General features: G+C 51.3%; 2 protein-coding genes across 2 annotated transcripts in view; one reads left to right on the forward strand and one right to left on the reverse strand.

Annotated features, from left to right (window-relative positions):
• znf618 (zinc finger protein 618) overlaps positions 1-14202 on the forward strand; it is a 29244-nt gene extending 15042 nt beyond the window's left edge. Inside the window, 8 exon segments of the mRNA XM_062959142.1 lie at positions 5-82; positions 911-1000; positions 4320-4511; positions 6106-6186; positions 7657-7734; positions 8156-8257; positions 9158-9876; positions 9878-14202. Coding sequence (XP_062815212.1) covers positions 5-82; positions 911-1000; positions 4320-4511; positions 6106-6186; positions 7657-7734; positions 8156-8257; positions 9158-9876; positions 9878-10708 — 2171 coding nt within the window. The 3' untranslated portion in view covers positions 10709-14202.
• On the reverse strand, positions 12958-25397 carry LOC100558783 (cholesterol 7-desaturase nvd). The gene is made up of 8 exons (XM_062959131.1): positions 23525-25397; positions 22165-23155; positions 16811-16999; positions 16534-16712; positions 16183-16308; positions 15890-16009; positions 15358-15534; positions 12958-15130 (listed from the first exon to the last, which is right to left on the reverse strand). The coding sequence occupies exons 2-8, from the start codon at positions 22442-22444 to the stop codon at positions 14972-14974; spliced, it is 1230 nt and encodes a 409-aa protein (XP_062815201.1). The 5' UTR covers positions 22445-23155; positions 23525-25397; the 3' UTR covers positions 12958-14971.
• Positions 25398-26359: the final 962 nt, after the last annotated feature.

Consider the following 26359-nt stretch of genomic DNA (forward strand, 5'->3'; position numbering starts at 1 on the left):
TCAGATCCCTATGACCAGGCCATGATCGCCAAGGAGGAGGTCAAGGAAGAGGAACCCGAGCCCTTTCAGAAGATTGGTCCAAGTATGACTTACCGAGTTTGCAACTTAAGTAATTAACCAGCTTTCGACGTCTACCCTTGGGGGCGGGTTGCTCCTTGCTCATCTCTCAGAATGGGACCCTGCCTTGGGCCATAAAGGGATGCCAGGAGGGGGATTTTGAAGGGTGGGGCACTCCCGGGCCATCCAGTCCAACCCCCTTCTGCCTTGCAGGAATGACACAGTTGAGGCACCCCCAGCAGATGGCCATCCAGCCTCTGGGGAGGATAAGGGTAGCCCCTTTGGCTGGGGTGGGGGGTGGCAGGGCCCTTGTGCTTCAGGGGTTCCGTTTTCAGGAGAGGTTTTCCAACCTCTGCCGAAAAAAGCCATCTTTAGAAGTTGCCTACGTTGCCTTGCCTTTACGCTATCCCTCTGAAAAGGTCCTTTCAGACTCACAAGCCGTGTCTGGATTGAAAACTGATGGCAGGAAACTCCCCAAACAAATACGGTGGAGCATAAGAAGGAAACTTGCAAGCTGTTTTATATTGGCTTCATATTTTAAGGAGCGACTGTTCAGTAGTTTGCGCTTCCTTTGCATTGTTTTGTAAAACAGGAAACATTCAATGGAACCCAAAACTTCCAATGATGCTTTTCATGCTCTGAGAGCTGTGTTATAGAGGTGGTTCTGCATTGGCCTCATTGGATGCATAATGCATGCATTACTCATTACGTTTCCTTCCAGCAGTTTCCGGGGGGATTGCCATTTTTGATTGGGGTGAGAGGGATCCGGGGTGGGGGCACCCATGCAATTGAGAGAGTGGCTCCTGATATTCCCTTCCAAACTCAGAATCTCTCTTTCTTTCCTTCGTTGCAGAGACGGGCAACTACACCTGCGAGTTCTGTGGCAAGCAGTACAAGTACTACACTCCATACCAGGAGCACGTGGCCCTCCATGCCCCCATCAGTGAGTGTCCAACGCAGGGACACCCTTTTCGGCTGGAAGGGAGGGGGAACGGGGCTCTCTCACTCACAGCCTTGGTGGGATTAGAGGCAGGACTGGCAGCCTTTTAGGATTTCAATGGGGTGGGCCTCTTCCTCCCCCTCAGCACCCTTTCCCAGTATTTGCAGGGTCTTCTGAGCATCAGTGTGCAAAAGGGCAGAGTTGCGGTTTCATGTCCCCATTGAAATTCTCCCTTTTTCCTGCAGTAGCCCTGGTTGAGGGCAGGATGTTGATCTTCCTGTCCCCTTGCTTCCTGCACCAGATTTATGGGCTCCCACCTTTATTTGAAGAGAATATAGATCGAATGGCTGCCCAGGACTCCCTCCTGTGGCCTGGAGCCTAGAAACATCCAGCATCAGCACTTTGGTTAATCAATCTATCAATTGATTGGGTGACTGATTCATCCATTGATTTTGGAACTCTCCTCTCCAGTCTCACTTGTTTTGCCATCCATGGCAACCTCCGTGATTTGGCCATCCACTCAACTGCATTTGCCATTCAGTTGGCTACTCACTTAGAATCATAGTGTAGGAAGAGACCTTTAAAGGCCGTCCAGTCCAATTCCCTTCTGTCAGGCAGGAAAAGCACCCTCAGAGCCTCCCCAAAGCCTCTGTAAGGAACCCTGGCTTTGGCCCTGTGGCAGCCATTGTCCAGGCAGGGCCAGGGGAGTTGGGGCCGGACGTTGAGAAGCTCTGTGTGCATTTGTGCCTCTGTGTGCGTGGGCAGAGGGGGAGGCAGCGCTGGGCCAATGTGCACCAAGGGGTGGAGGGGGATCTCAAGACAGGAACGGATGTGAAGGGTGCTGCCGGTCCCCCGGAGAGCGTGGCCAGGGCCTGCCTTTGGGGTCGGAGAAGAGAGCAAGCCCTTCTGCTGCCTGAGGCCAGAGCCCTAAGCCGGAAGGGCCTCCCAGGGGCCTCTGATCCCCCCGATCCTGTCGCTTTGAGCAATATGGGTCCGCTTCTATACCAATCTTTACAAACACAAGATAGTCTATGTACAAAGAAAATGTGTCCAAATAACATACAGTACAGTCTCACTTATCCAAGCTAAACGGGCCAGCAGAAGCTTGGATAAGTGAATATCTTGGATAATAAGGAGGGATTAAGGAAAAGCCTATTAAACATCAAATTAGGTTATGATTCTACAAATTAAGCACCAAAACTTCATGTTATACAATAAATTTAACAGAAAAAGTAATTCAATACACAGTAATGTTATGTTGTAATTACTGTATTTACGAATTTAACACCAAAATATCACAATATATTGAAAATATTGACTACAAAAATGGCTTGGATTATCCAGAGGCTTGGATAAGCGAGGCTTGTATAAGTGAGACTCTACTGTATATTATTAAAGTTTCCCGTACAAAGCTCAATTTGGCCATATCAGACAAAATAAAAAGGAGCAACAGCTCTAACACAAAAGTTATTCAAGTCTGGTATTGGTTCCAGGGATACATCGTCAATGAAAATATCTTCCAAACAAATTAAACAGATGGTTGGTTGTGTTGCTGTATACTGGAATGAAGAAAATAATGATGGATCACCGCTCTCACAAAAGTCTTTGAAAGTAAAGTCCAAATAAAGTCCCAAGTCTACAGGGGTCCCGGGTATTTTTGTACCCTGTTTCAGGGAGAAAATCCCCTTCTTCAGGAGTTGTTATACTCAGCAACAATGAATTTATATCTAAAACAAAACATAGAGTAACAAGTATTTTACCAGCAGTATTAACAGAAGTTTTAGATATAAATTCATTGTTGCTGAGTACGGGGAACTTTAATAATATATGTTATTTGGACACATTTTCTTTGTACATAGACTATCTTGTGTTTGTATAGATACTTTACAAGTATTCTGGGATTTTGTATAGTCCGTTTCTATACCAGTCATTAGGGCAGTGATGGCCTTTATTTGAAAGTACAAAACGTCCCTCAAAGGCAAACTGTTTATCGTCATTGGCCTTGTCCCCCATATCTGGAGGAATATACTACTTTCCTGGACTTACTATGGAAAATAGCCAATGAATGACTTTGGTAGGCGCATCCTATGCAATGGCACTGGAGGATTTAGGAAATGCCTAGAGAGAACATAGGTCCTGAGCTATGGATAAACAAAGCCATGGCTATCAGCCCCATAATTACAGGGGCCGTTCTGTGCTTGTTTTTATAGGGAGTAAAAACACTCTAAAAGTACCATATATACTCAAGTATAAACCGACTCGAATATAAGCTGAGGCACCTAATTTTACCACAAAAACTGGGAAAACTTACTGACTCAAGTATAAGATGAGGGTGGGAAATGCAGCAGCTCCGGGTCAATTTCAAAAATAAAATAGATATTAATGAAATAGCATTATTTGAGGCATCAGTAGGTTAAATGTTTTTGAATATTTATATAAAACTGTAATTTAAGATAATTGTAAGACTTTAATAAGTTAAGGCTGTCCAACTTTGAATACCTATATACTCAAGTATAAGCCGACCTGAATAGAAGCCGGCCAGGACCCTCACTCGAGTATAAGCCAAGGGGAGCTTTTTTCAGCCCTAAAAAAGGGCTGAAAACTAGGATTATACTCAAGTATATACAGTAGTTTATAATTTCCAGTGTCAGTAGATTTGGGGGGCGGGATGTACTATCTCCCTCATGTTTCATGCTGAGGCTTTCGGGTGGTGTCTCTCACTCTCACAGTTTGGTTTTATGGGACCTGAAAGTATATATGTGGGACCTGACGCAACATGTGCCAGGCCAGTGGGGAGAAGCAGAAGGGCCCCAAGATTTATGGCCCTGAAAAAGGAATTCCCTTTAATTTGGGGGGGGGGGGGTGTCTTTCATTTTGCACCCAGCAGGCTAGGGTTTATGGACTGTTGAATGAGCCAAGTGACATGAGATTGATTGCGGCAGGAACTCCTGCTTCCTCCTCTTGCAATAAATTGGTAGGGGGTTGCTTGGTTTTGCTGCTGGCTAGGCTTTGTGGCATATTGGAATGAGGAAGCTTTGTAGGATGTTGAGGGTGACGTCATGAGCCAGTCAGTGCCTCCGGGGTCTCCCGTCCAAGCCCCTCTCCTCCCCTCGCCAGCCTTTTTGCCTGGGAAGTGTGGCCCGGTGTGGGGTGAGTGTGAGGAGGAGCCCTGAGGCCTGGTGGCTGGAGCCGTGGGGGGGCAGCACTTAGGCCCGGGGGAGAGACCCCCCCCCCCGCTCCCCCACCCATCCCCTTCCCAAGAGAGAGGGGTTTCTGGGGTGTCTTGTGTGTCCCAGCACTGGTTCTGAGTGTCCCCATCCAGAGTACTCCCGATCTCCACTCTTCGTGGCCGTGAAGACCCCCGGGAGCCAGTCGGGCAAAAAAACGCCAGCGGCCTCCATAATCCGGTGCTCCACTTTGCTCCACCGCTCTCCCTCCGGGGCCCCTCCGGCCTCCCAGCCCCAGATGTTCCGCGCGCCCAATTCTGGATCCCCCGGAAGCAAGGCCACCACAGGTACCACTTGCCTTTCTAACCCCCCCCCCCCTCCCCTGATCACAAAGCGCCATCACCCCCCTTCCAAAATAAAAGCAAGCCCACAAGGGCTGTCCCTTGCCCCTCCCACCCCTAGTCTAAATAAATAGAGGGCTGCTGGACCCCTTTGTGCAGAGAGAGGGACACCCAGGCACAGCCCCCCCCCCCAAAAAAAAAAACCCTCCAGCAACTCCTGTTCCCAAACCCAGCAGTTCTCTTAGAGGCACATTTTGAAAATCCTTTTTAAATCCTGTACGTTTATTTTCGAGTCAGGAAGTAGATTAGGACGTCCATATTTGGAATTATGCCACAGGGGACTCTTGGGTGATCCCTTGTGTTGTTCCCCAAGGCTCAGATGCGTTCCTGTGTCTTGTAGTTTCAATGTAGACCTTTTGACTGTAGCTTTTTGACAGAAGCGTAACGGGTCTGGATTTTGTGATCGATGTTAAGCCTTTTCAGCCCCTCCCCAAATGCACCCGGTTGGCCAGTGGCATTGGAGGCTTTGGGAGATCAATATGGGGAAGGGGCCCCTTTCTGAGGGGAGGGGGCCCTTGGCTTTGGCTGAGGCTTCCTGTGGGAAGGAGAAAGTCACTTAGATAGAGTCAAAGTAAACACTTTCTGTATATATTTCAGATGTAAATATCAATGTTAAAAATCGTAGTATGATTTTACATAGGATCTGTGCAAGAGGGGGGCGGGGAAGGCCTTAGGGTGTTGTGGGCCAAGGGTGACGCCTGGAGATGGTGGGGGGGGGGGGGGGTGCCGCACGGCCCTTGATGCTGGGTTGAGGGGACCGGACTGAGAAAGGTGGAGGCCGTTGGCTGGAATTTGCAAGGAGTGCTGGGCTCCTCTGTCTTTTGTTATCACCGATAACATGCAGCACAGACTTGGGTTTGAGATATTGGGCCGTTGCTTTCCCTGGACTGCAAGGGATGGCTGCTCCTTTGCCTTAGAAGCAGGAGAGACCCCTTTGCTGAGGCCGGTCTCAAGGCCAGGGGGTGAGGGCTGTGCTTTCCCATTGCATCTGGGCACTTTCTCCGAAACCAAAGGGAGAGCACGCCAGTACAACCAGGAAGCCCCCTTGTACCCCAGTGGCTGGAGCTTGTTTCTGCCAGGACTGGTTTGAGGTCAGGGGCTCAAACCAAGGACGGCCGTTCTGCATGGTGAATTGCTGTCTTATTGGGAGGTGCTCTGCAGGTGGAGGGGACAGGAGGTGTGAAGCATCTCGGGACCACCAGAGCCACTGCGTCCTGCACTGGAGGCAGATAGTTGGGGCCTGGGAGGGAGACTCACCTTTTGAGTGAGAATGGGGCAGGGATGGACCATTCCTTGGAGCTGGTGGGGCCCTGACCTGGTGCGAGGGAATGAGAAGTCCCCAGCCCGGAAAGGAAAGAAGGTGCCAGACTCTCCCTTGGAGCTTTTCTGCTGACCCCTGAAGTGCTGCGACCATCAGGCCTCTGCCTTGTGCCCCTAGGAAGCTGTGGGCCCTTTGAAGGAGAGAGAGAGCAAGGCCCACATCCCCCTAGGAACCCTGACCGCTCTCTGGGCCCTTCTCCCCTTGTTCTCTCCCCTGCAGAGAGTGCTTTCAGCCGGAGAGTGGAAAACAAGATGCAGAACAACTTTGAAGAAACCAACAGCAGCTCCCAAAACTCCAGCGGTAAGGGCCTGCTCCCTTTTCACACCCAGGTGCCTCTTCCCCCCCGTTTCTTGGCCTCAGAATCGCCCCCATTGAAAGCAGCATTGCCTCGGAATACATGATTGCACTCCTTCCAAGTGTCAAGTACGTCTGAGTTAATTTGGTTAGCAGCCCCAGTGCAGTGAATGGCCAGTGGCCTCCCCATTCGGGCCTAATCCGCCAAGAGCCCCTCCTGCGACAGGGAGCAAAGGCAGTCCAGTGGAGGGATCGGGGCCATGAAATGCTCTCCTCCCAGACAGACCACAGAACAAAAAGCCCACGGCCTCCTCCGCAAAGGTCCCTTGAGCAGACTCAATATCTGAATCTCTCTCTCTTTTGCAGAACCCGCCAGTCCCCTGGCCTCAAACCCTTTACTGCTTTTGCAAAGTAAGTGTGACCGAGGGCGGCTGTTGTGCTCCTGTGTTCAGGGCCGGCCTTGACCTGGCCTGACTTACGTCCCACCAGCCGACCCACCCCCACCCCAGTCCACACACCATATCCCAGCCCTTCACCAATTCTCTATGCAAGTGGTCAGCCCCAGGCTTAATGTTGCTCACCGGGCGAGGCCCAAAATAAAGGCCTGTGGGCCACTTCCAATCTCCTTCTCTACGTGCCCCTTTTTTATTTACCAAAAAGATAATGTCACTTGATTCATAATAATAATAAATAAGTTTATTTATATCCTGCCTCCCATCTCGGGGCGGCTTACAGCAAAATCAAAATGATAAAATACAAAACATCAAAGGACAAAAACAGAAACCAATGATAAAATATACACAATAGGCGAAAAAGCACAATACAGAATTGAATTAAAAACAATGAGGTTGCAATAGGTTGCAAGGTGCACATTATGAGTAACAACTTCGTAAATAGATAAAGTGCAATAGATTATTAAAATTGGAGGAGGAGGAGGTCTGTGCAGAGGTTGTATGTTTATTCTGTGGTCCTCCTGATACAAGAGTGTTTCATGGCCCTGATCGGAAGGGGTCTTGGACTCCCGCTTGAATCCTTCCTCCACTTTGGGGGCCCATTGGGCTTCCGACGGAGTCAGGAAAGGCTCTGTTTGAGGCAGGGGTGCCATGCACGTGTGTCTGGAAGGCCTTCCCGTCAGAGGTGCATCTTGTTGCAAATAACAAGCGTCCTTTAGGCAGAGCCTCCCCCACCTCTCACTCTCCCCTCTTGCTCATCGTCCTCGCGTGCCTCTCCCATCTCCTCAGCCTGCTGGGATTTGTGGTCAGCTGTTCTCCGCATGACTTCCCTCCTCAGCAAACGCTCCCTGTTTCTTTATGAGGCCAGAGCAGGCAAGGCTTGGGGGCTGCCCGGTGCAAAGGCCAGGCCCAAATCCCCCTTGCCCCAAGTGCGGACCCTGGCCGGGGGAGGGTCAAGGATAACTGGGCTGTGGTCTGGCCTGAAACCCCCCCCCCCCCTTCTCTCTCGGTCTCCCTCTTCCAGAGCCATACACCTGCGGGGCCTGCGGCATCCAGTTCCAGTTCTACAACAACCTCCTGGAGCACATGCAGTCCCACGCAGGTAAAGCAGTGTGGAGCTAGAACCCAATGGGGGGAGAGGGAAGGGTCCTGGTGGTGCTGTAGTTGGGCCCCTTTGGACGGAGGAGCTGCAGCTCTGACACAAACAGACCCTGCGGAGAAGAGGCCCGGCTTCCTCTCTTGGAGGCCTTTTGGGGAAATTAGGACCAGTGACCCCCTCTCCCAGTAAGGATGCAAAGGGAAGGTGGAGGTGCAGAACGGGAGCAGTGTCGGTGCGGCAGCAGGTGTATTGTGCCCCTTGCTGTTCAGGCCCACTTTTTGGGTGACGTGGTGCATAAAAGGCCAGAGGTTTGGAGCACGAGCCCACTTGGCTGATCAAAGGCAGGCAGAGACCCCAAGCCTTTCTTGTCTTGTCTGGGCGACTGCTTTCATCGCCTGTTTGTCTCCCTCCCTCCTTTCCTCAGCCGACAACGAGAACAGCATCACCTCAAACCAGCCCAGGTCTCCTCCAGCCGTGATCGAGGAGAAGTGGAAGCCGCAGCCCCAGCGCAACAACACCAACAATGGTAGGTTCCAGGACGTTTTGCTGTGCCCTGAGGCCTTCTCGGGCCCCAGAAGGACCTCCCCCTGACCCAAGGATTCATTAATTAATCAGCCCCAGAGGGTTTTTAATAATCTATCCTGTATTTATTACGGTCTTACCTTTTATGTGTTTTTAATGTAATTTTTTATCCTGTATTGTTGCTTTAATTGATATATTGCATTACTGTTTTATCTGTTTTATATTGTGATTGTATTATGCTGCTTATATTTTGTCCTTATGTTGTTTGGGCCTCTGCCCCATGTAAGCCGCCCCAAGTCCCCATGGGGAGATCATAGAATCATAGAATAGTAGAGTTGGAAGAGACCTCATGGGCCATCCAGTCCAAGCCCCTGCCAAGAAGCAGGAATTCACATTCAAAGCACCCCCGACAGATGGCCATCCAGCCTCTGTTTCAAAGCCTCCAAAGAAGGAGCCTCCACCACGGCCCGGGGGAGAGAGTTCCACTGCCGAACAGCCCTTCTCACAGTGAGGAAGTTCTTCCTGATGTTCAGGTGGAATCTCCTTTCCTGTAGTTTGAAGACGTTGTTCCGTGTCCTAGTCTCCAGGGCCGCAGAAAACAAGCTTCCTCCCTCCTCCCTGTGACTTCCCCTCACATATTTGTACACGGCTATCATGTCTCCTCTCAGCCTTCTCTTCTGCAGGCTAAACATGCCCAGTTCTTTAAGCTGCTCCTCATAGGGCTTGTTCTCCAGACCTTTGATCATTTTAGTTGCCCTCCTCCGGACGTTTTCCAGCTTGTCAACATCTCCCTTCAACTGCGGTGCCCAGAATTGGACACAATATTCCAGGTGTGGTCTGATGGTGGCGGGGTATAAATAAAGTTTTGTTATTATTTATTATTCTTTCTCTCCTGCTGCTGCAGTGTCTGGCGGGAGTTCCCTGGCCAACAGCTCCATCCCTGAGAAGGAGCGGCAGAACATTGCGGAGCGGCTGCTGCGGGTGATGTGCGCCGACCTGGGGACGCTGAGCGTGGTGAGCGGGAAGGAGTTTGTGAAGCTGGCCCAGACACTGGTGGACAGTGGCTCCCGCTATGGGGCCTTCTCGGTCACCGAGGCCCTGGGCAACTTCCACTCGCTGGCCCTTAAGCACTTGCCCCGGATGTACAACCAGGTGAAGGTGAAGGTGACTTGCGCTCTGGGCAGCAACGCCTGCCTGGGCATCGGGGTGACCTGCCACTCGCAGAGCGTGGGGCCTGACGCCTGCTACATCCTGACGGCCTACCAGGCGGAGGGAAACAGCATCCGGAGCTACGTCCTGGGCGTCAAGGGGGTGGACATCCGGGAGAGCGGGGACCTGGTCCACCACTGGGCGCAGAACGTCCTCTCGGAGTTTGTGATGCCCGAGATCCGAACGGTCTATGTCACGGACTGCAAGGCGGGCTCCCCGGCCTTCTCCAAGGCGGGCCTCTGCCTGCGCTGCTCAGCCTGCGCCCTCAACGCGGTGGTGCAGAGCGTGCTGAGCAAGCGGACGCTGCAGGCCCGCAGCATGCACGAGGTCATCGAGCTGCTCAACGTCTGCGAGGACCTGGCCGGCTCGGCCGGCATCGCCAAGGAGACCTTTGGCTCGCTGGAGGAGACGGCGCCCCCCGCCCTGCTGGAACTCGGTCACGGACTCCCTGCTCCTGGTGCACGAGCGCTACGAGCAGATCTGCGAGTTCTACAGCCGGGCCAAGAGGATGAGCCTCATCCAGAACCTCAACAAGCACTTACTCAGCAACCTGGCTGCCATCCTGGCCCCCGTCAAGCAGGCGGTCGTCGAGCTGAGCGGCGAGAGCCGGCCCACCCTGCAGCTGGTGCTGCCCACCTACGTCAAGCTGGAGAAGCTCTTCACCTCCAAGGCCAACGACGCCGGCATCGTCAGCAAGCTCTGCCACCTCTTCCTGGAGGCCCTCAAGGAGAACTTCAAGGTCCACTCGGCTCACAAGGTGGCCATGATCCTGGACCCCCAGCAGAAGCTGCGCCCCGTCCCGCCCTACCAGCACGAGGAGATCATCGGCAAGGTTTGCGAGCTGATCGGGGAGGTCAAGGAGTCCTGGGCCGAGGAGCCCGAGTTCGAACCCTCTGCCTCCAAGAAGCCACGGACCTCTGGCGGAGGAGGCGGAAGCGGCGGCAGTGGCGGTGGTGAGGGCTCCCCGCCGCAGGAGGAGGACCGTTCTGGGAAGAACGAAGTCTACGACTACCTGCAGGAGCCTCTCTTCCAGGCGCCCCCGGACCTCTTCCAGTACTGGTCCTGCGTGACCCAGAAGCACACCAAACTGGCCAAGCTGGCCTTCTGGCTCCTGGCCGTGCCGGCTGTGGGCGCCCGCAGCAACTGTGTAAATATGTGTGAACAGGCCCTCCTGATCAAGCGGCGGCGACTCCTCAGCGCCGAGGATATGAACAAGCTCATGTTCTTGAAGTCCAATATGCTTTAAGGCTCGGTGCGGGTTTTGGGGGGGGGGAGGGTTTGGGGGGGGGGGGCTTCTCGGGCCAAACACTGCTCCTCCAAAGCAAGAGCCCCGCTTCAGTTCTAAACACTGTGGACCTCATTCTGAATGCCCCGGGACACAAACCAAGAGAGAAGAAAGTGCTTTTTATAGATATATAGATATATATATATTAATATGTATATAAAAAGCTACCTTTGGAAGGAGTGCTGGCGCCTGGGAGAGGCTCGGCTCCTCCTGCCCGAGGAACACACTCCGTGGACTTGTTTTTGAGGGCAGACCCATTGGATGCTTCTACTCCGGCATCTTCCGGCAGCTGAGTTTCTCAATTGACTTGAAAGGTTGTTTTGTTATTGTTCTCCTTGTTGAAAACCGGAAACCTCTCCCCCCTGTCTGTGTTCCACTCCCTCCGTCCCTTCCTCCCAAAGAAGGCCTTCCTGGGGCCTCCTCCTGCCAGGGACTGTGGGCCCGGCTCCCCTCGGCCCCGATCCACACTGGACTTTGCTCCTGAGAGCAACCTGCGCCTGGGCCCTCGTATCCTGGCCTTTGGACGCAGAGCGCTCTCCCTTTGCAGGCAGCTAGCTGCGTTTCAGACACATCCACACCTCTTAGAAATCGGGAACGGAGACTTGAAGGATTTTTAAAGTTAATTGCTTTTGATTTTGTTGGGTTTGTTCCCTTCTCGGAAAGAGAAAAAATTCATTCTCTTCTTCTGAGTTACCTTTCTTTTTGCAGAAGAGGTGGTTGATTTAGAGACCTGAAGTACCGTATTTACTCGAGTCTCGCACACAATCGAATCTTAATGCGCACCTCAGTTTTCAAAACCCTGAAACCAAAAAAGGGACTTGCTGCTGAATTGTAGGCAGCAGCAAAAAGTGCATTGTGTTGTCAAAGGCTTTCATGGCCGGGATCACAGGGTTGTTGTATGTCTTTCGGGCTGTGTGGCCATGTTCCAGAAGTATTCTCTCCTGACGTTTCGCCCACATCTATGGCAGGCATCCTCAGAGGTTGTGAGGTATGGATAAACTACGTAAGGAAAGGAAAGAATATATATCTGTGTAAAGTCCAGGGTGTGGCAAGTGTCCTTTGTCACTGGGAGCCAGCATTAATGTTTCAGTTAATCACCCTAATTAGCATTGGAAATGTTTTGTCCCTTGCCTGGGGGCATCCTTTGTTCAGTCAAGCCCTCAGAATGTTGGTTCCCATCTATTGTTTTGATTTTGGAGTTTTGTAATACTGGTTGCCAGAGTTTTGTTCATTTTCATGGTTTCCTCCTTTCTGTTGAAGTTGTCCACATGCTTGTGGATTTCAATGGCTTCTCTGTGTCGTCTGACATGATAGTTGTTGGAATGGTCCCGCATTTTTGTGTTCTCAAATAATATCCTGTGTCCAGGAGGATGCCTGCCATAGATGTGGGCGAAACGTCAGGAGAGAATACTTCTGGAACATGGCCACACAGCCCGAAAGACATACAACAACCCAAAAAGTGCATTCTTTGTCATTTTGCCATGCTTAGAATTCCTTCTTCAAAAACAAAAGAGAGAACCAAAGTTTTTCGCAACAGTAAAAGAAACCATGGGGTGCCTCTGTGGTGCAGAAGGGATCCACTCTGGCTGCCTTGGCTCAATGCTATGAGGCTGTAGTTTTACAAGGCCAAAGAAGGCTGATGCCTCACCCAACTACAAATCCCACAATGAGCCGTGGTCATTAAATTACACGTGGCATCCCTCGAAGAGGAGTTCCAGCTTCCTCTTGGCTTTGGCTTGGCACTTAGGTGACTGTATGACGCGAATCTCATGCGCACCCTGTTTTCGGCCAGAAAGGGAGAGCATTAGACTCGAGTAAATAGGGTAATTTATTACAGCAAAGAATGTCTAACTAATCTGGGTTTTTCCGTAGGTTCTTCCTCCCCTCCTCCCCCCCCCTTTCCCTTGTCCGTCCGTCCTTCTGTTCTCTCGGCGCTCTGGGCCCCTCCAGCACAGGAGGGGTGGGCGCAGGAGCCTCCCCTGGAAGGAAAGCGCTCAGCCTCCTCAGAGCATGTCTGTTGTGTCCCTGTGCCATGTCCACATTCAAAGCAATAGCTGGCCTCTTCAAGCAGAAGGTAAGACAAAGCGGAGGCGGCCCATCGAGGGTCTCCTGCCCAGTGGGGTCTCCCTGAACCGGGGCAGAGTGTTTGCCCAGGCAGCTTCTTACTCAAAGATCTCATCGTGGCCTCCTTGTGGCTTTTGTTTGTTGCCGGGGGGGGGGGGGGGGGGGGCTGGAAAACCTCATGCTCATCTCTGCACTGAGCAACTCGGAGTGTGGGCTTTCATGGGAGGCGAGTGCTGGGAGGGCCGCCCCATTCACACACTGGAACTGACAGGCCAAACTGGGGAGCGGGGACAGGGCATTCCCTCAAACAGGAAACCATGCTCTTGGGGGGACTGGCTTCTCCAGCAGACACCCCTTGCCCCGCAAAGGGGCTTTTCTGGGGGGCTGGGCCTAAAGGGAACCCCACAAGAGTGGGGAGAGGGTCCAACCCATTCACCCAGTGGTGTGAGGCCCTTGAGAAGGTAGGCTGGGGCTCAAGGCAGAACATTCAGATGTTCAGAGAACATGTTCAGAAGCAAGACGGTGCTCCATCCAGAAAGCACCTTTCTCCCCACAGAGAGGTTTGGGAGAGAATGTGAGCGCTCCACTCTCTGCCCCCAACCCAGAGTCAAAGGGAAAGGGCCTGCGCCCCCTCGGCAGCCTGGGGTGCCCTTTACGGCCCTAGCTGCCCCTGCGGGGGACCCTGATGGGGTGGGCTTTCCCGAATCCACCGAAGGCGGACCCAATGAAGAGAAGAGCGTGGGGCAGCCCAGTGGCCCCCTCGCCTCCTACCCCCTTCCCCAGCCCCATGGTCATCACTGCCTTTGCAGGAGACTGGTTGACCATTTGCAGGGAAAGGGCCCTTCGTGAGAATGAGACCCGGAGCAGCCTCTCCCTCCTTCCCCGTGTGCATGTCCTGTTTCTGTGGGGCGAGGTGAGGGGGCCTTGGAAGGAGACCCCACCCCTGTGCCCTCTCCCACCTGAGCCACCTGACCCCGTTCCCGGCAATACCAAGGGCGCCTTCGCCAGCCCCCCCCCTCCCCGAGGGAGTTACAGAAATCTAAAAGTCATCTTAAAAAAAAAATTACAGAAAAAAAAGTTTTAAAAATATATACAAGAATATTTTTTAGGCCAGAGTTTTCTACAGGTATTAATGAATATTTTTCTTAATCCTTATAAGTTTTACTGTGTTTAATATTTCTTAATACCGGTAGCATTAATTTATACTTTTGTAGCGACACACTATTTTTATAAAAACGGCCGCCACTGGCTTGTCGTCGTGATCGAGGAGGGAGGGGCGGTGGGCGGCAGCGGGCGCCGGCCCTCCTGCGCATCCATGTACTGTATTTAAAAAGAGGAAAGTTATCTACTGTCACGCTTGCTGTGTGTTAATAATAAACAAGGAACTCTTGGCTCCTGTGTTCTCTGTGGGGGACGGGGGGGGGGGGGGGCAGGCAGAAATCTGGGGGGTGGGATTACCTTTTTTTGTTCCAAGGAAGGAAATGCAAGAGCTTGACCGAGTGGCCAAAATGCAGACATCACAGGGAATAACAGGTCAGCGCAATACTCCCCATGCATCCCATTTGTGAGGCCAAGGCAATGAAAGAGGGGGCCTGGCCACTCCTGAGATTTATTTGCGGCACCCAAAACGCCCGTCTTCACTGTCCAAGGGCCACAGTGTCCACCCTCGAAAGGCACTTGGGTGGCTTCTCGGAGTCTTGAAGGCTTCGGCCCCGGTTTCAGCCTTTCTACAAATGTGGCCGAAAGGCTGGAGGCTGCAGGGAGCCCTTTGCTTCTCTTGGTCTGAGGACGCAAACCCTGGCCCTTCCCAAGAGGCCACCTGCCCTCCGCCTTGTAGTGTCCGCAGCCCCCTGCCCACAGAACCACACGCACAAAGCCCCTCTTGGTTCAACGCCGGGGGGATTCCTGGCACTCCCTTCAAAGCTTGGGGTCACAAAGGCCCGAGAAGGAGCAACCACAAGCAGAGAGCGGAAGCAGCAGCACCCCAAGTATCGCAAGGCTTTCCCGGAAGACCCAGTGGCCTCCCAAGCGGTACAGTCAGTTGGTCGAAAACACAGTGGTGGAAGTTCAGCTCCAGCCCATGGATGGGGTCCCTGCCTTGGCCACCCGAGCTCCTCCTCCACTGGATCGGGGAAAGCCCAGAAGAGAGGCCCAAGGACATCACCAGTCCAAGCCGTCAGCTGGGCCACTTGGCACACTGTTTTCGCTGTAGAACTGGGCGTACCAGCGCCGGTGCCTCTGGATCGGCCCGTCCTCCTTCACCAGCAGTGGCTTGGAGCGATACTGCTTGTTGTTCCAGATCATCACATCCCGCTCAAACTGGGAAGGAGAAGGAGCGAAAAGGGACATTAGGACCCCAATGGGAAGAGTTCAGGCAAAGCTGGACAGAATCAGCAACAGATAATGGTAGTGAAGATGCAGGGATTACACAACATGCAGGGATTACACACGGAGGCCTCAAAGCAGCATTATTCTGCCATGTGGACCACTCCAAAAGTGAATGACTTAACATTGACCTCACTGCCCCCCCCCCTTCGGACCCTCACCTGTACACGCTCCCCCCAGAGGATGAACCTGGGCACGACGGCCGGGATGTTGCGCTGGTAGTACATCCGGTGGACCACCTGCTGCAGGAGGGGCTCCACGGGGGTCACGCTCTGGATGATGACCCCCCGGCCCAGGAACGGGTGCTCAAAGACAATGAAGACCAGGGCAGGCCCCACCTGGGTCCAGCGAGAGGAAAGAGGAGGAGGAAGGGGCTCTCGGCTGGCTGCCCCACAGTGCCCCACTTCCACCATGGAATGGCCAGAACTGCCAGGAGGGCACTGACGATACAGCCCTCCTTGGACTGAGCTTGGACCCTTTGGCCGTGCAGAGTGAATGGGCAACTAGCCCTAAGAGGCCAGGTTTGGCCACATTCGGGGCCTATGCCCCACTTCTTCCCAGGAGAGAGAGGTCTTGGGGAAACTGCAATGGGGTCTGCCTTCTGTTGTGGAACTGCCCAGAGACCCCACCACCTGGCCTGGCTGGTGCTCCCCTTCCACCGATGCCACGCTCCTCCCCGCCCAGGCGCCCTACCTGCTTGACGTGCACGGTCAGGTCGAGGAGGCGGAGGCGCTTGCCAAACACGGTGACGTGGTGCTTCATGAACAATGTGGAACAGTGTGCCTCCGGCTCTGGCTCCGCCTGCCATTGCGCCTGGGAGAGGACGGGAGAGGTCACGGCGGGGGCTGCATGCACATGCCTCTGACTCAGGGCCCTTCCCACGTGGTGGACCTAATGGAAGGTCTGCTCACAGCCCACCCAAAGGGGATCCACATTGGACACAATCTGGCCAGGGTTTACGTTAGCCGCCCAGCCCTGCTGGTTACCTGCCAGTAATGCTTGAAGAAGGCCCAGAACGGTGTGTTGCTGTACCGGAGGTCCACTCCGCTCAGGATGGAGGGCCCGTGGAGAAAGGCCAGGTGGGCCACGTCAGCTGCGTTCTCTGGGATTTCCTGGCATGAGCAAGGATGGGGACACCGTCGCAAGGCTGGAGAGCGAGGGGGGACTACTAGTGTCCTCTGTGGTAGAGAGGGCACCCTATCTTCACAGCCCCAATGCAAGTGAGCTCTTGGATTCACCCGCCCACGAGAGGAGAGGAAGATGGGCCTCCTGTGGCCGGGCTAGAAAGGCCAGCTGAAGGCAAAGGGGCAACTCACCCAGCGCCCCACCCTCCCTACCTCAATGTGTGCGCTGACGTAGTGTTCGGTGATGCCACGGAAGACCCACTCGTGCGACAGCATCTCCTGGTGCTCCGGGACTTGCCAGGTGGGGCCCAGGCCGTCACAGTGGTACCAGACCAGGATCATGCCGCTCACTTCGCACGAGGGCCACACTTTGACCTTTGCAAACGTGGGCACTGCAAGGAGGGGGAGGGAGGTCAGACTCACGAGACGGGTGGCCCTTTGTGGGCACAGAGTGGGGGCCAAAGAGTCCTTTGCAGAGTCCTTTGCTCACCCTTCTCGGCGTAGGGGATGCGGGTGCAGCGCCCATCTTCTCCGTGGAACTGCCAGCCGTGGAAGGGACACTCGATGCAGCTGCCCACCACGCGGCCCCCCACGGCCAGGTGGGCCCCCAAGTGAGGGCAGTAGGCGTCCACCACGTGCACTCGCCCCTCTGTGTCCCGGAAGACGGCAAAGTTCTCCCCTGCAGCAAAGACAGACAGGAAAGGTCAGGCCCAGGCACAGTTGCCCGTGGGAGTCTCCCACCCGCCAGACGGGAAAGCCCTCCCTGCCCTTTGCTGGCACTCTGAACGTTGGGGGCCCTCGGATTCTGCCGGGTTTGCATTCCGGTGGATGCCCAAGCCCCATGACATGCAATGGTCAAGTAAAACAGCAAATTCAAGGCCTGCTTTTGTGAATTCTTAATTCTGCGTGTGGAAGGGTGGGGTCTGTTTGGGGGTCTAGAGCAGGGGTCCTCAAACTAAGGCCCGGGGGCCGGATGCGGCCCTCCAAGCTCATTTACCAGGCCCCCGCCCTCAGTTTTATAATATTTTTAGATCATTTTAAATAATATAATATATTGTATATACATATAATATTGATAAGAATATTATAATGTTATACAATATAATACTAATAATAATCTATATATGTAAAAGGGTAATGATATTTCAGCCTAGGACAAAACAACAAAACTACACATCCCAGAAACACTAAACTTGGCAGCACAACCCCTCATCCATGCCTCTACGTTCATACAAGAAAAAGCTCCAGCTACTCCAGAAAACGGCCAGGCTTTGAGACTGCAAGGCTGTTCAGTGCTATTCCACCTGGCCAACAAAGGATTCCCATAAGCCACAGCAAAGCGTGGCCAGGCAAAGCTAGTACCATATAGTAATAATAATTACAGTAGAGTCTCACTTATCCAACATAAACGGGCCGGCAGAATGTTGGATAAGCGAATATGTTGGATAATAAGGAGGGATTAAGGAAAAGCCTATTAAACATCAAATTAGGTTATGATTTTACAAATTAAACACCAAAACATCATGTTGTACAACCAATTTGACCGAAAAAGTAGTTCAATACACAATAATGTTATGTTGTAATTACTGTATTTAGGAATTTAGCACCAAAATATCATGATGTATTGAAAACTGACCTCAAAAATGCGTTGGATAATCCAGAACGTTGGATAAGCGAGTGTTGGATAAGTAAGACTCTACTGTATGTGTTATATATTACATATAATATTACAGTATAGTGGTATCGTTCAATATAGTAATATATAATGCTAATATTTTGCTATGCTAATAATATAATATATTGTATGTACATACAGCTGCTCTGAGTCCCCTTCGGGGTGAGAAGGACGGGATATAAGTGTAATAAATAAATGTAGTAAATAAATAAATAATTTTAGACTTAGGCTCACCCAAAGTCTGAAATGACTTGAAGGCACACAACAACAACAATCCTAATTCACTGGACTATCTCATTGGCCAGAAGCAGGCCCACACTTCCCATTAAATCCTGATAGGTTTATGTTGGTTACAATTGTTTTCATTTTTAAATATTGTATTGTTCTTTCATTATTGTTGCCGTTTTGCATTACAAATAAGACATGTGCAGTGTGCATAGGAATTTGTTAGTTTTTTCCCCCAAATGATAATTCGGCCCCTCCACAGTCTGAAGGGTTGTGGACGGGCCCTCTGCTTAAAAGGTTTGGGGACCCCTGGTCTAGAGCCTGTGGGTGTGAAGACCAAGGGCACCGGGAAGCCTTGGAAGGGGCTGCAGTGCCCAGTGGGGCCACCAGAGGGCGCCCTAGGAGAGGATTTATTTATTGGGTTCTTGTATGTCTTTTGGGCTGTGTGGCCATGTTCCAGAAGCATTCTCTCCTGACATTTCGCCCACATCTATGGCAGGCATCCTCAGAGGTTGTGAGGTATGGATTTATTTATTTCATGTCAAAAGCATTGTATAATCATAAGTGGTAAAATAAAGGAATCACAAGCAGCTAAATAGGAGAGGAGAAGCAGCGGCTTCAGTGGTGGCCCCGGAGCCCCTGTGGAGTATTAGGTTAAAGCCTTGTGACTTGAAGGTTGGGCTGCTGATCTGCAAGCTGCCAGGTTCGAATCCCACCCGGGGATGAGCTCCCTCTGTCAGCTCCAGCTCCATGTTGGGACATGAGAGAAGCCTCCCATCAAAACATCTGGGCGTCCCCTGGGCAACGTCCTTTCAGACGGCCAATTCTCTCACTCCATAAGCAACTTGCAGTTTCTTAAGTTGCTTCTGACACACAAAAAAATGTGGTGGCCCCAATGCAAGGCCTCCATCCCCATTCCCAGACATAGTTTTCCAAAGGGAGGGTCTGTGGTCACTGGCAGCTCTGTGGCAAGTCCTGCTACAATCACACTGGCCTCCAACTGACAAAGAGTTCTTCTCTCACCCTGGACTTTCCACAGATATATATATATATATAAACCTTCCTTGCTTAGTTTCTCCATATAGCTCACAACCTCTGAGGATGCCTGCCATAGATGTGGGCGAAACGTCAGGAGAGAATGCTTCTGGAGCATGGCCAGACAGCCCAGAAAACATACAGCAACCTGCTACTATCTAGAACAGGCACAGGCAATGTGTTGTCGAGGGCTTTCATGGCCGGATCACAGGGTTGTATGTCTTTCGAGCTATGTGGCCATGTTCCAGAAGCATTCTCTCCTGACGTTTCACCTACATCTATGGCAGGCATCCTCAGAGGTTGTGAGGCATGGATAAACTTGGAAAGGAAAGTAAATATATATCTGTGGAGAGTCCTTTGTCAGTCGGGAGCCAGCGTTAATGTTTCAGTTAATCACCCTAATTAGCATTGGAAAGGTTTGTCTCTTGCCTGGGGGGCAACATCAGGAGACAACACTTCTGGAACATGGCCATACAGCCCGAAAGACATACAACAACCCAGGCACGGGCAAACTTGGGCCCTTGCTCCAGGTGTTCCACCATTCCTAAAAGGCCCCTTTCCCCCTCAGCTGCTTAAGCAGAAGCTGGGGCTAACAGCGGGAGCTCACCCTGCCTTCAAATTAAAGTGCCGACCTTTCAGCAAGTTCAGCTCAGTGGTTTAACCCCCTGCACCACCAGGGACTCTATGGAAGAGTAAAAGCCGAAAGTGGGGGACAAAGGGAGCATCTCTGTTATAATCTCTAACTCCAATGGGTTGTGTACGTGCCGACCCCTCTCGAGAAGATGCCCGAAGCACCATGCAAACAATGGGACCATAAAACGAACAGGAAGGGAGGTAAAGACAGAAAACATGGTGAGACAATGTGACAGTTGAGACTGTTAGCTTTACCCACCAAGAGGTCTCCTCCGCCCGACCCGCTTTTCCTGCTGGGCCGCATTGGCAAGGCGCGGACTGGGAGAAGGGTCAGTGGGAGGGCAGCCGTGCCCTGCCTTTCCGGAGAACCGCCCGGCTCCCCTCTCCTCTCTTTGGCTGCAAAGGACCCAAAACTGGCACCCACTTCCAAGGAGACCACCCGTCCGGAGGGGACCCCTGACCCACACCCAGTGAGGTCAGGGAACGCCTCCAGCCACGTGGAAAATGCAAAGCACGTATATTCATAGAATCCTAGAGTTGGAAGAGACCTCGTGGACCATCCAGTCCAACCCCATTCTGCCAAGAAACAGGAAAATCACATTCAAAGCACCCCGACAGATTCAAAGCCTCGGATTCAAAGCCTCCAGGGCAGAGAGTTCCGCTGCTGAACAACTCGTTCTCACAATCAGGAAGTGGGCGAAACGTCAGGAGAGAATGCTTCTGGAACATGGCCACACAGCCCGAAAGACATACAACAACCCTGTGATCCCGGCCATGAAAGCCTTCAACAACACATTAAATCAGGAAGTTCTTCCTAATGGGTTGTTGTCCTTTTTGTCAGTTCCAGAAGTATTCTCTCCTGACGTTTCAAGAAGTGACAATCGGGAGAAAATACTTCTGGAACTGACAATCAGGAAGTGGGCGAAACGTCAGGAGAGAATACTTCTGGAACATGACCATACAGCTCAAAAAACATACAACAATCCTGTCATCCTGGCCATGAAAGCCTTCGACAACACAGTTCTTTCTAATGTTCAGGTGAAATCTTTTTTTTCGTGTAGTTTGAAGCCATTGTTCCATTGCAGAAAGCAAGCTCCATACCTCACAACCTCCAAGGATGCCTGCCATAGATGTGGGCAAAATGTCAGGAGAGAATGCTTCTGGAACATGGCCATACAGCCTGGAAAACATACAACAACCCTGCGATCCCGGCCATGAAGGCCTTCGACAACACATTGACAAAGGACTCTCCACAGATACATATTTGCCTTCCTTGCCTAGTCTCTCCATGCCTCACAACCTCTGAGGATGCCTGCCGTAGATGTGGGCGAAACGTCAGGAGAGAATGCTTCTGGAACATGGCCATACAGCCCGGAAAACATACAACAACCCTGCGATCCCGGCCATGAAGGCCTTCGACAACACATTGACAAAGGACTCTCCACAGATACATATTTGCCTTCCTTGCCTAGTCTCTCCATGCCTCACAACCTCTGAGGATGCCTGCCATAGATGTGGGCGAAACGTCAGGAGAGAATGCTTCTGGAACATGGCCATACAGCCCGGAAAACATACAACAACCCTGCGATCCCGGCCATGAAGGCCTTCGACAACACATTGACAAAGGACTCTCCACAGATACATATTTGCCTTCCTTGCCTAGTCTCTCCATGCCTCACAACCTCTGAGGATGCCTGCCGTAGATGTGGGCGAAACGTCAGGAGAGAATACTTCTGGAACATAGCCACACAGTTCGAAAGGCATACAACAACCCTGTGATGCCGGGCATGAAAGCCTTCGACAACACAGAAAGCAAGCTTGCTCCTCCCTCCCTCACAGGTTGATCCATGGGCCTCATTTTCCATGCCCCGCTCTTTCGGCCGCTCCTCACAGGGCTTGTTCTCCAGACCCTTGGATCATGGGAGCCGCCCTCTGGACACATCCCAGCTTACCCAGAATGAGACACAGTATGATTCCAAGTGCGGCAGAATAGAATAGAGGGGAGCGTGACTTCATGCAGGTCAGAATCCCATTGGCATGACATTGTGTACCCAAACCAAGCATGGGTCAACTTGGGCTCTCCGGGAGTTTTGGACTGCAACTCCCACCATTCCTCACAGCCTCAGGCCCTTTCCTTTTCCCCCTCCGCCGCTTAAGCGGCGGAGGGGGAAAAGGAAAGGGCCTGAGGCTGTGAGGAATGGTGGGAGTTGCAGTCCAAAACTCCCGGAGAGCCCAAGTTGACCCATGCCTGCCCCAAACCCCCTTGCTGGACTGACCGAGGGCGGCGAGGGCTCTTGTCTGTCCAGGCGCGAGGCTGTCGGCTTGCAAGAGGCAGAACCACCCGTTTGGGAAGGGTGGCGGGCGAGGGTGTCCTGCTTGGCGGGCCCTTCGTGCTCGGCGGGCAGACTGGGCACGGCTCCATCCCGGCTCCGGCAGGTAGCCCACCGCCTCGGGCCCACGCAGCAGCCGCTCCGGGCCCAGCGCCCACCGGCAGCAGCCCCAAAGCAGTAGGATCAAGAGCAGCAGAGCCGAGAGCAGGACGAGCGAGGCCGCCATCCCTGCCCTGCCCTGTCCGCCTGCAGCTCTCTCCGGACAGGCCTCTTATCCCGGGGAAAGGGGACGGCACGCCCTCTGCCTCGCCCTGCCCTGCTCTGCTCTCCCTCTGTTCTCTTCCCGCCCCAGGCCTCTACGCTACTGCCTGCCTTCTGCCTGGCCATCTGTCCGGAGAGCTCGGATGGTCCCAACTCTAGAGATCTCTATCCTATCATCATATGCATCTATCATATCTATGGATGGATTACATACACAGATAAGCATACATATATACACAAACAGATATACATGTGCCCATAGAGAGTAACTGCTCTAGAGATACGCTCAGCAAGCAAGAGTCCAAAAGTGGCAGGCTAAAAGCGGGAACCTGGCTGAGACCAGATGAGAGACTGATACGATAAATAAAAAAATCATATAACCATATGTATACTATCTATCTGTCATATCTATGGATGGATTTGGTGTGAATCCTCTTGGCACGTTTCTCCCTTTCGCCCTCTATCCATGCCTCTTCGAATTCCACAGCACTGCTGGTCACAGCTGACCTCCACTTAGAGCGCTCAAGGGCCAGGGCCTCCCAGTTCTCAGACCCATCTTTAAATCTCTTTTACTGTCCTCAAACATTCCATTTTCCTTAGAGAGTAACTGCTCTAAAATCTACAGAGATACGCTCAGCAAGCAAGAGTCCAAAAGTGGCAGGCTAAAAACGGGAACCTGGCTGAGACCAGATGAGAGACTGATACAATAAATAAAAAATCATATAGCCATATGTATACTATCTATCTGTCATATCTATGGATGGATTTGGTGTGAATCCTCTTGGCACGTTTCTCCCTTTCGCCCTCTATTCATGCCTCTTCGAATTCCACAGCACTGCTGGTCACAGCTGACCTCCAGTTAGAGCGCAGATATACATGCACAAATACAGAATTATAAATACACATATGCAGATATACTTCAACATATACACAAATATACATACACAGATAAGCATACAGATATACATGTGCCCATAGAGAGTAACTGCTCTAGAGATATGCTCAGCAAGCAAGAGTCCAAAAGTGGCAGGCTAAAAACGGGAACCCGTTCTAAAGCTATAGAATGTTGGTAGAATTTGTAGTTCTCAGTCTCATCTTTAAATCTCTTTTCCTGTCCTCAAACATTCCGTTTTCCTTAGAGAGTAACTGCTCTAGAGATACGCTCAGCAAGCAAGAGTCCAAAAGTGGCAGGCTAAAAACGGGAACCCGGCTGAGACCAGATGAGAGACTGATACAATAAATAAAAAATCATATAACCATATGTATACTATCTATCTGTCATATCTATGGATGGATTTGGTGTGAATCCTCTTGGCACGTTTCTCCCTTTCGCCCTCTATTCGTGCCTTTTCGAATTCCACAGCACTGCTGGCCACAGCTGACCTCCAGTTAGAGCCCAGATATACATACACAAATACATAAATATAAATACACATATACAGATAACGGCGCTCCATGCAGTCATGCCAGCCACATGACCTTGGAGGTGTCTACGGACAATGCCGGCTCTTCGGCTTAGAAATGGAGATGAGCACCAACCCCCAGTGTTGGTCAAGACTGGACTTAACGTCAGGGGAAAACCTTTACCTTTACCTATACAGATATACTTACACATATGCACAAATATACAGATAAGCATACATATATACACAAACAGATACACATGTGCCCAGGTTGGTTCCTCAAGGAGGCGATGCAGGCGAAACGCCAGGAGAGAGTGCTGCTGGAGCAAGCAAAAGTGGCAGGCTAAAAACGGGAACCCGCCTGAGACCAGATGAGAGACTTGACACGATAAATAAAAAAATCATATAACCATATGTATACTATCTATCTGTCATATCTGTGGATGGATTTGGTGTGTATCCTCTTGGCACGTTTCTCCCTTTCGTCCTCTATTCATGCCTCTTCGAATTCCACAGCACTGCTGGTCACAGCTGACCTCCACTTAGAGCGCTCAAGGGCCAGGGCCTCCCAGTTCTCAGACCCATCTTTAAATCTCTTTTACTGTCCTCAAACATTCCATTTTCCTTAGAGAGTAACTGCTCTAAAATATACAGAGATACTCTCAGCAAGCAAGAGTCCAAAAGTGGCAGGCTAAAAACGGGAACCCGGCTGAGACCAGATGAGAGAATGATACAATAAATAAAAAATCATATAGCCATATGTATACTATCTATCTGTCATATCTACGGATGGATTTGGTGTGCATCCTCTTGGCACGTTTCTCCCTTTTGCCCTCTATCCATGCCTCCTCGAATTCCACAGCACTGCCGGTCACAGCTGACCTCCAGTTAGAGCGCAGATATACATTCACAAATACATATATACAGATATACTTGAACATATACACAAATATACATACACAGATAAGCATACATATATACACAAACAGATATACATGTGCCCATAGAGAGTAACTGCTCTAGAGATACGCTCAGCAAGCAAGAGTCCAAAAGTGGCAGGCTAAAAACGGGAACCTGGCTGAGACCAGATGAGAGACTGATACGATAAATAAAAAAAATCATATAACCATATGTATACTATCTATCTGTCATATCTACGGATGGATTTCATGTGTATCCTCTTGGCACGTTTCTCCCTTTCGTCCTCTATTCATGCCTCTTCGAATTCCACAGCACTGCTCGTCACAGCTGATCTCCAGTTCAAGGGCCAGGGGCTCCCAGTTCTCAGTGTCTGTATAATAATAATAATAATCCAACCCAATAGTGATCCAATTCAACAGCCAACAGAGTGTCTGCTGGTGGACTCATCTTGTGTTTCAAATAATAATAATTTGGAAACAATAGACATTGACAAAATTACAATCTGCCAACTGCAAAAGGCCACCCTACTGGGATCTGCACGCATCATCCGAAAATACATCACACTGTCCTGGACACTTGAGAAGTGTTTGACTTGTGATTTTGTGATACGAAATCCAGCATATCTATCTTGTTTGCTGTGACATAAAATAATAATAATAATAATAATAATAATAATAATAATAATAATACATCACACAGTCCTAGACACTTGGGAAGTGTTTGACTTGTGATTTTGTGATACGAAATCCAGCATATCTATCTTGTTTGCTGTGTCATACAATAATAATAATACTTTATTCTTATATCCCGCCCCATCTCCCCAAGGGGACTCGCTCGGGGCGGCTTACAAAGGGACCGTGCCCAAACAATATAAAAACACAACAGTAAAAACAAACCCAAACACAGCCGTAAATACATCAAGAAAAAGCATGCGACAACGACAATTTAAAACATGTTCAATGCCCTGGAGCGGTATAGTTCGTACTTCAACTGTACGCCACCGTTTTTGAGAAGCCCATCTTTAAATCTCACAAACATTCCGTTTTCCTTAGAGAGCGACTGCTCTAAGATCTACAGAGATGCGCTCAGCAAGCAAGAGTCCAAAAGTGGCAGGCTAAAACCTGGAATGGATGGAGGCTTGGACAGTGGCCTATGGGGAAATTGGGCCTTGTGGGTGTTTTGGACTCCAGCTCCCACCATTCCTAACAGCCTCGGGCCCCTTCCTTTTCCCCCTCCGCCGCTTAAGCGGCGGAGGGGGAAAAGGAAGGGGCCCGAGGCTGTTAGGAATGGTGGGAGCTGGAGTCCAAAACACCCACAAGGCCCAAATTTGCTCTTAAGGCCCAATCAGTGCGGGAAATTCATCCTCCCTGGGCATTGCAAGCCTCTTCTCCTTCCTCCGCCCTGCTCTTCCTAAATCCGCTTTTATATTTTGTGCGCTGGCACATTGGGAGAAATGTGGGCCAGCGCACGGTTGCCACAGCAACGGGCTCTTTTTCGAGCACGTCAGCAGGGCGCATTGGCATGGAAGGAGCCTCTCTTCCAAAGGATTGGGGGGG

This window comes from Anolis carolinensis, unplaced genomic scaffold (assembly GCF_035594765.1).
Source record: "Anolis carolinensis isolate JA03-04 unplaced genomic scaffold, rAnoCar3.1.pri scaffold_7, whole genome shotgun sequence".
NCBI classification, from domain to species: Eukaryota; Metazoa; Chordata; class Lepidosauria; order Squamata; family Dactyloidae; genus Anolis; species Anolis carolinensis.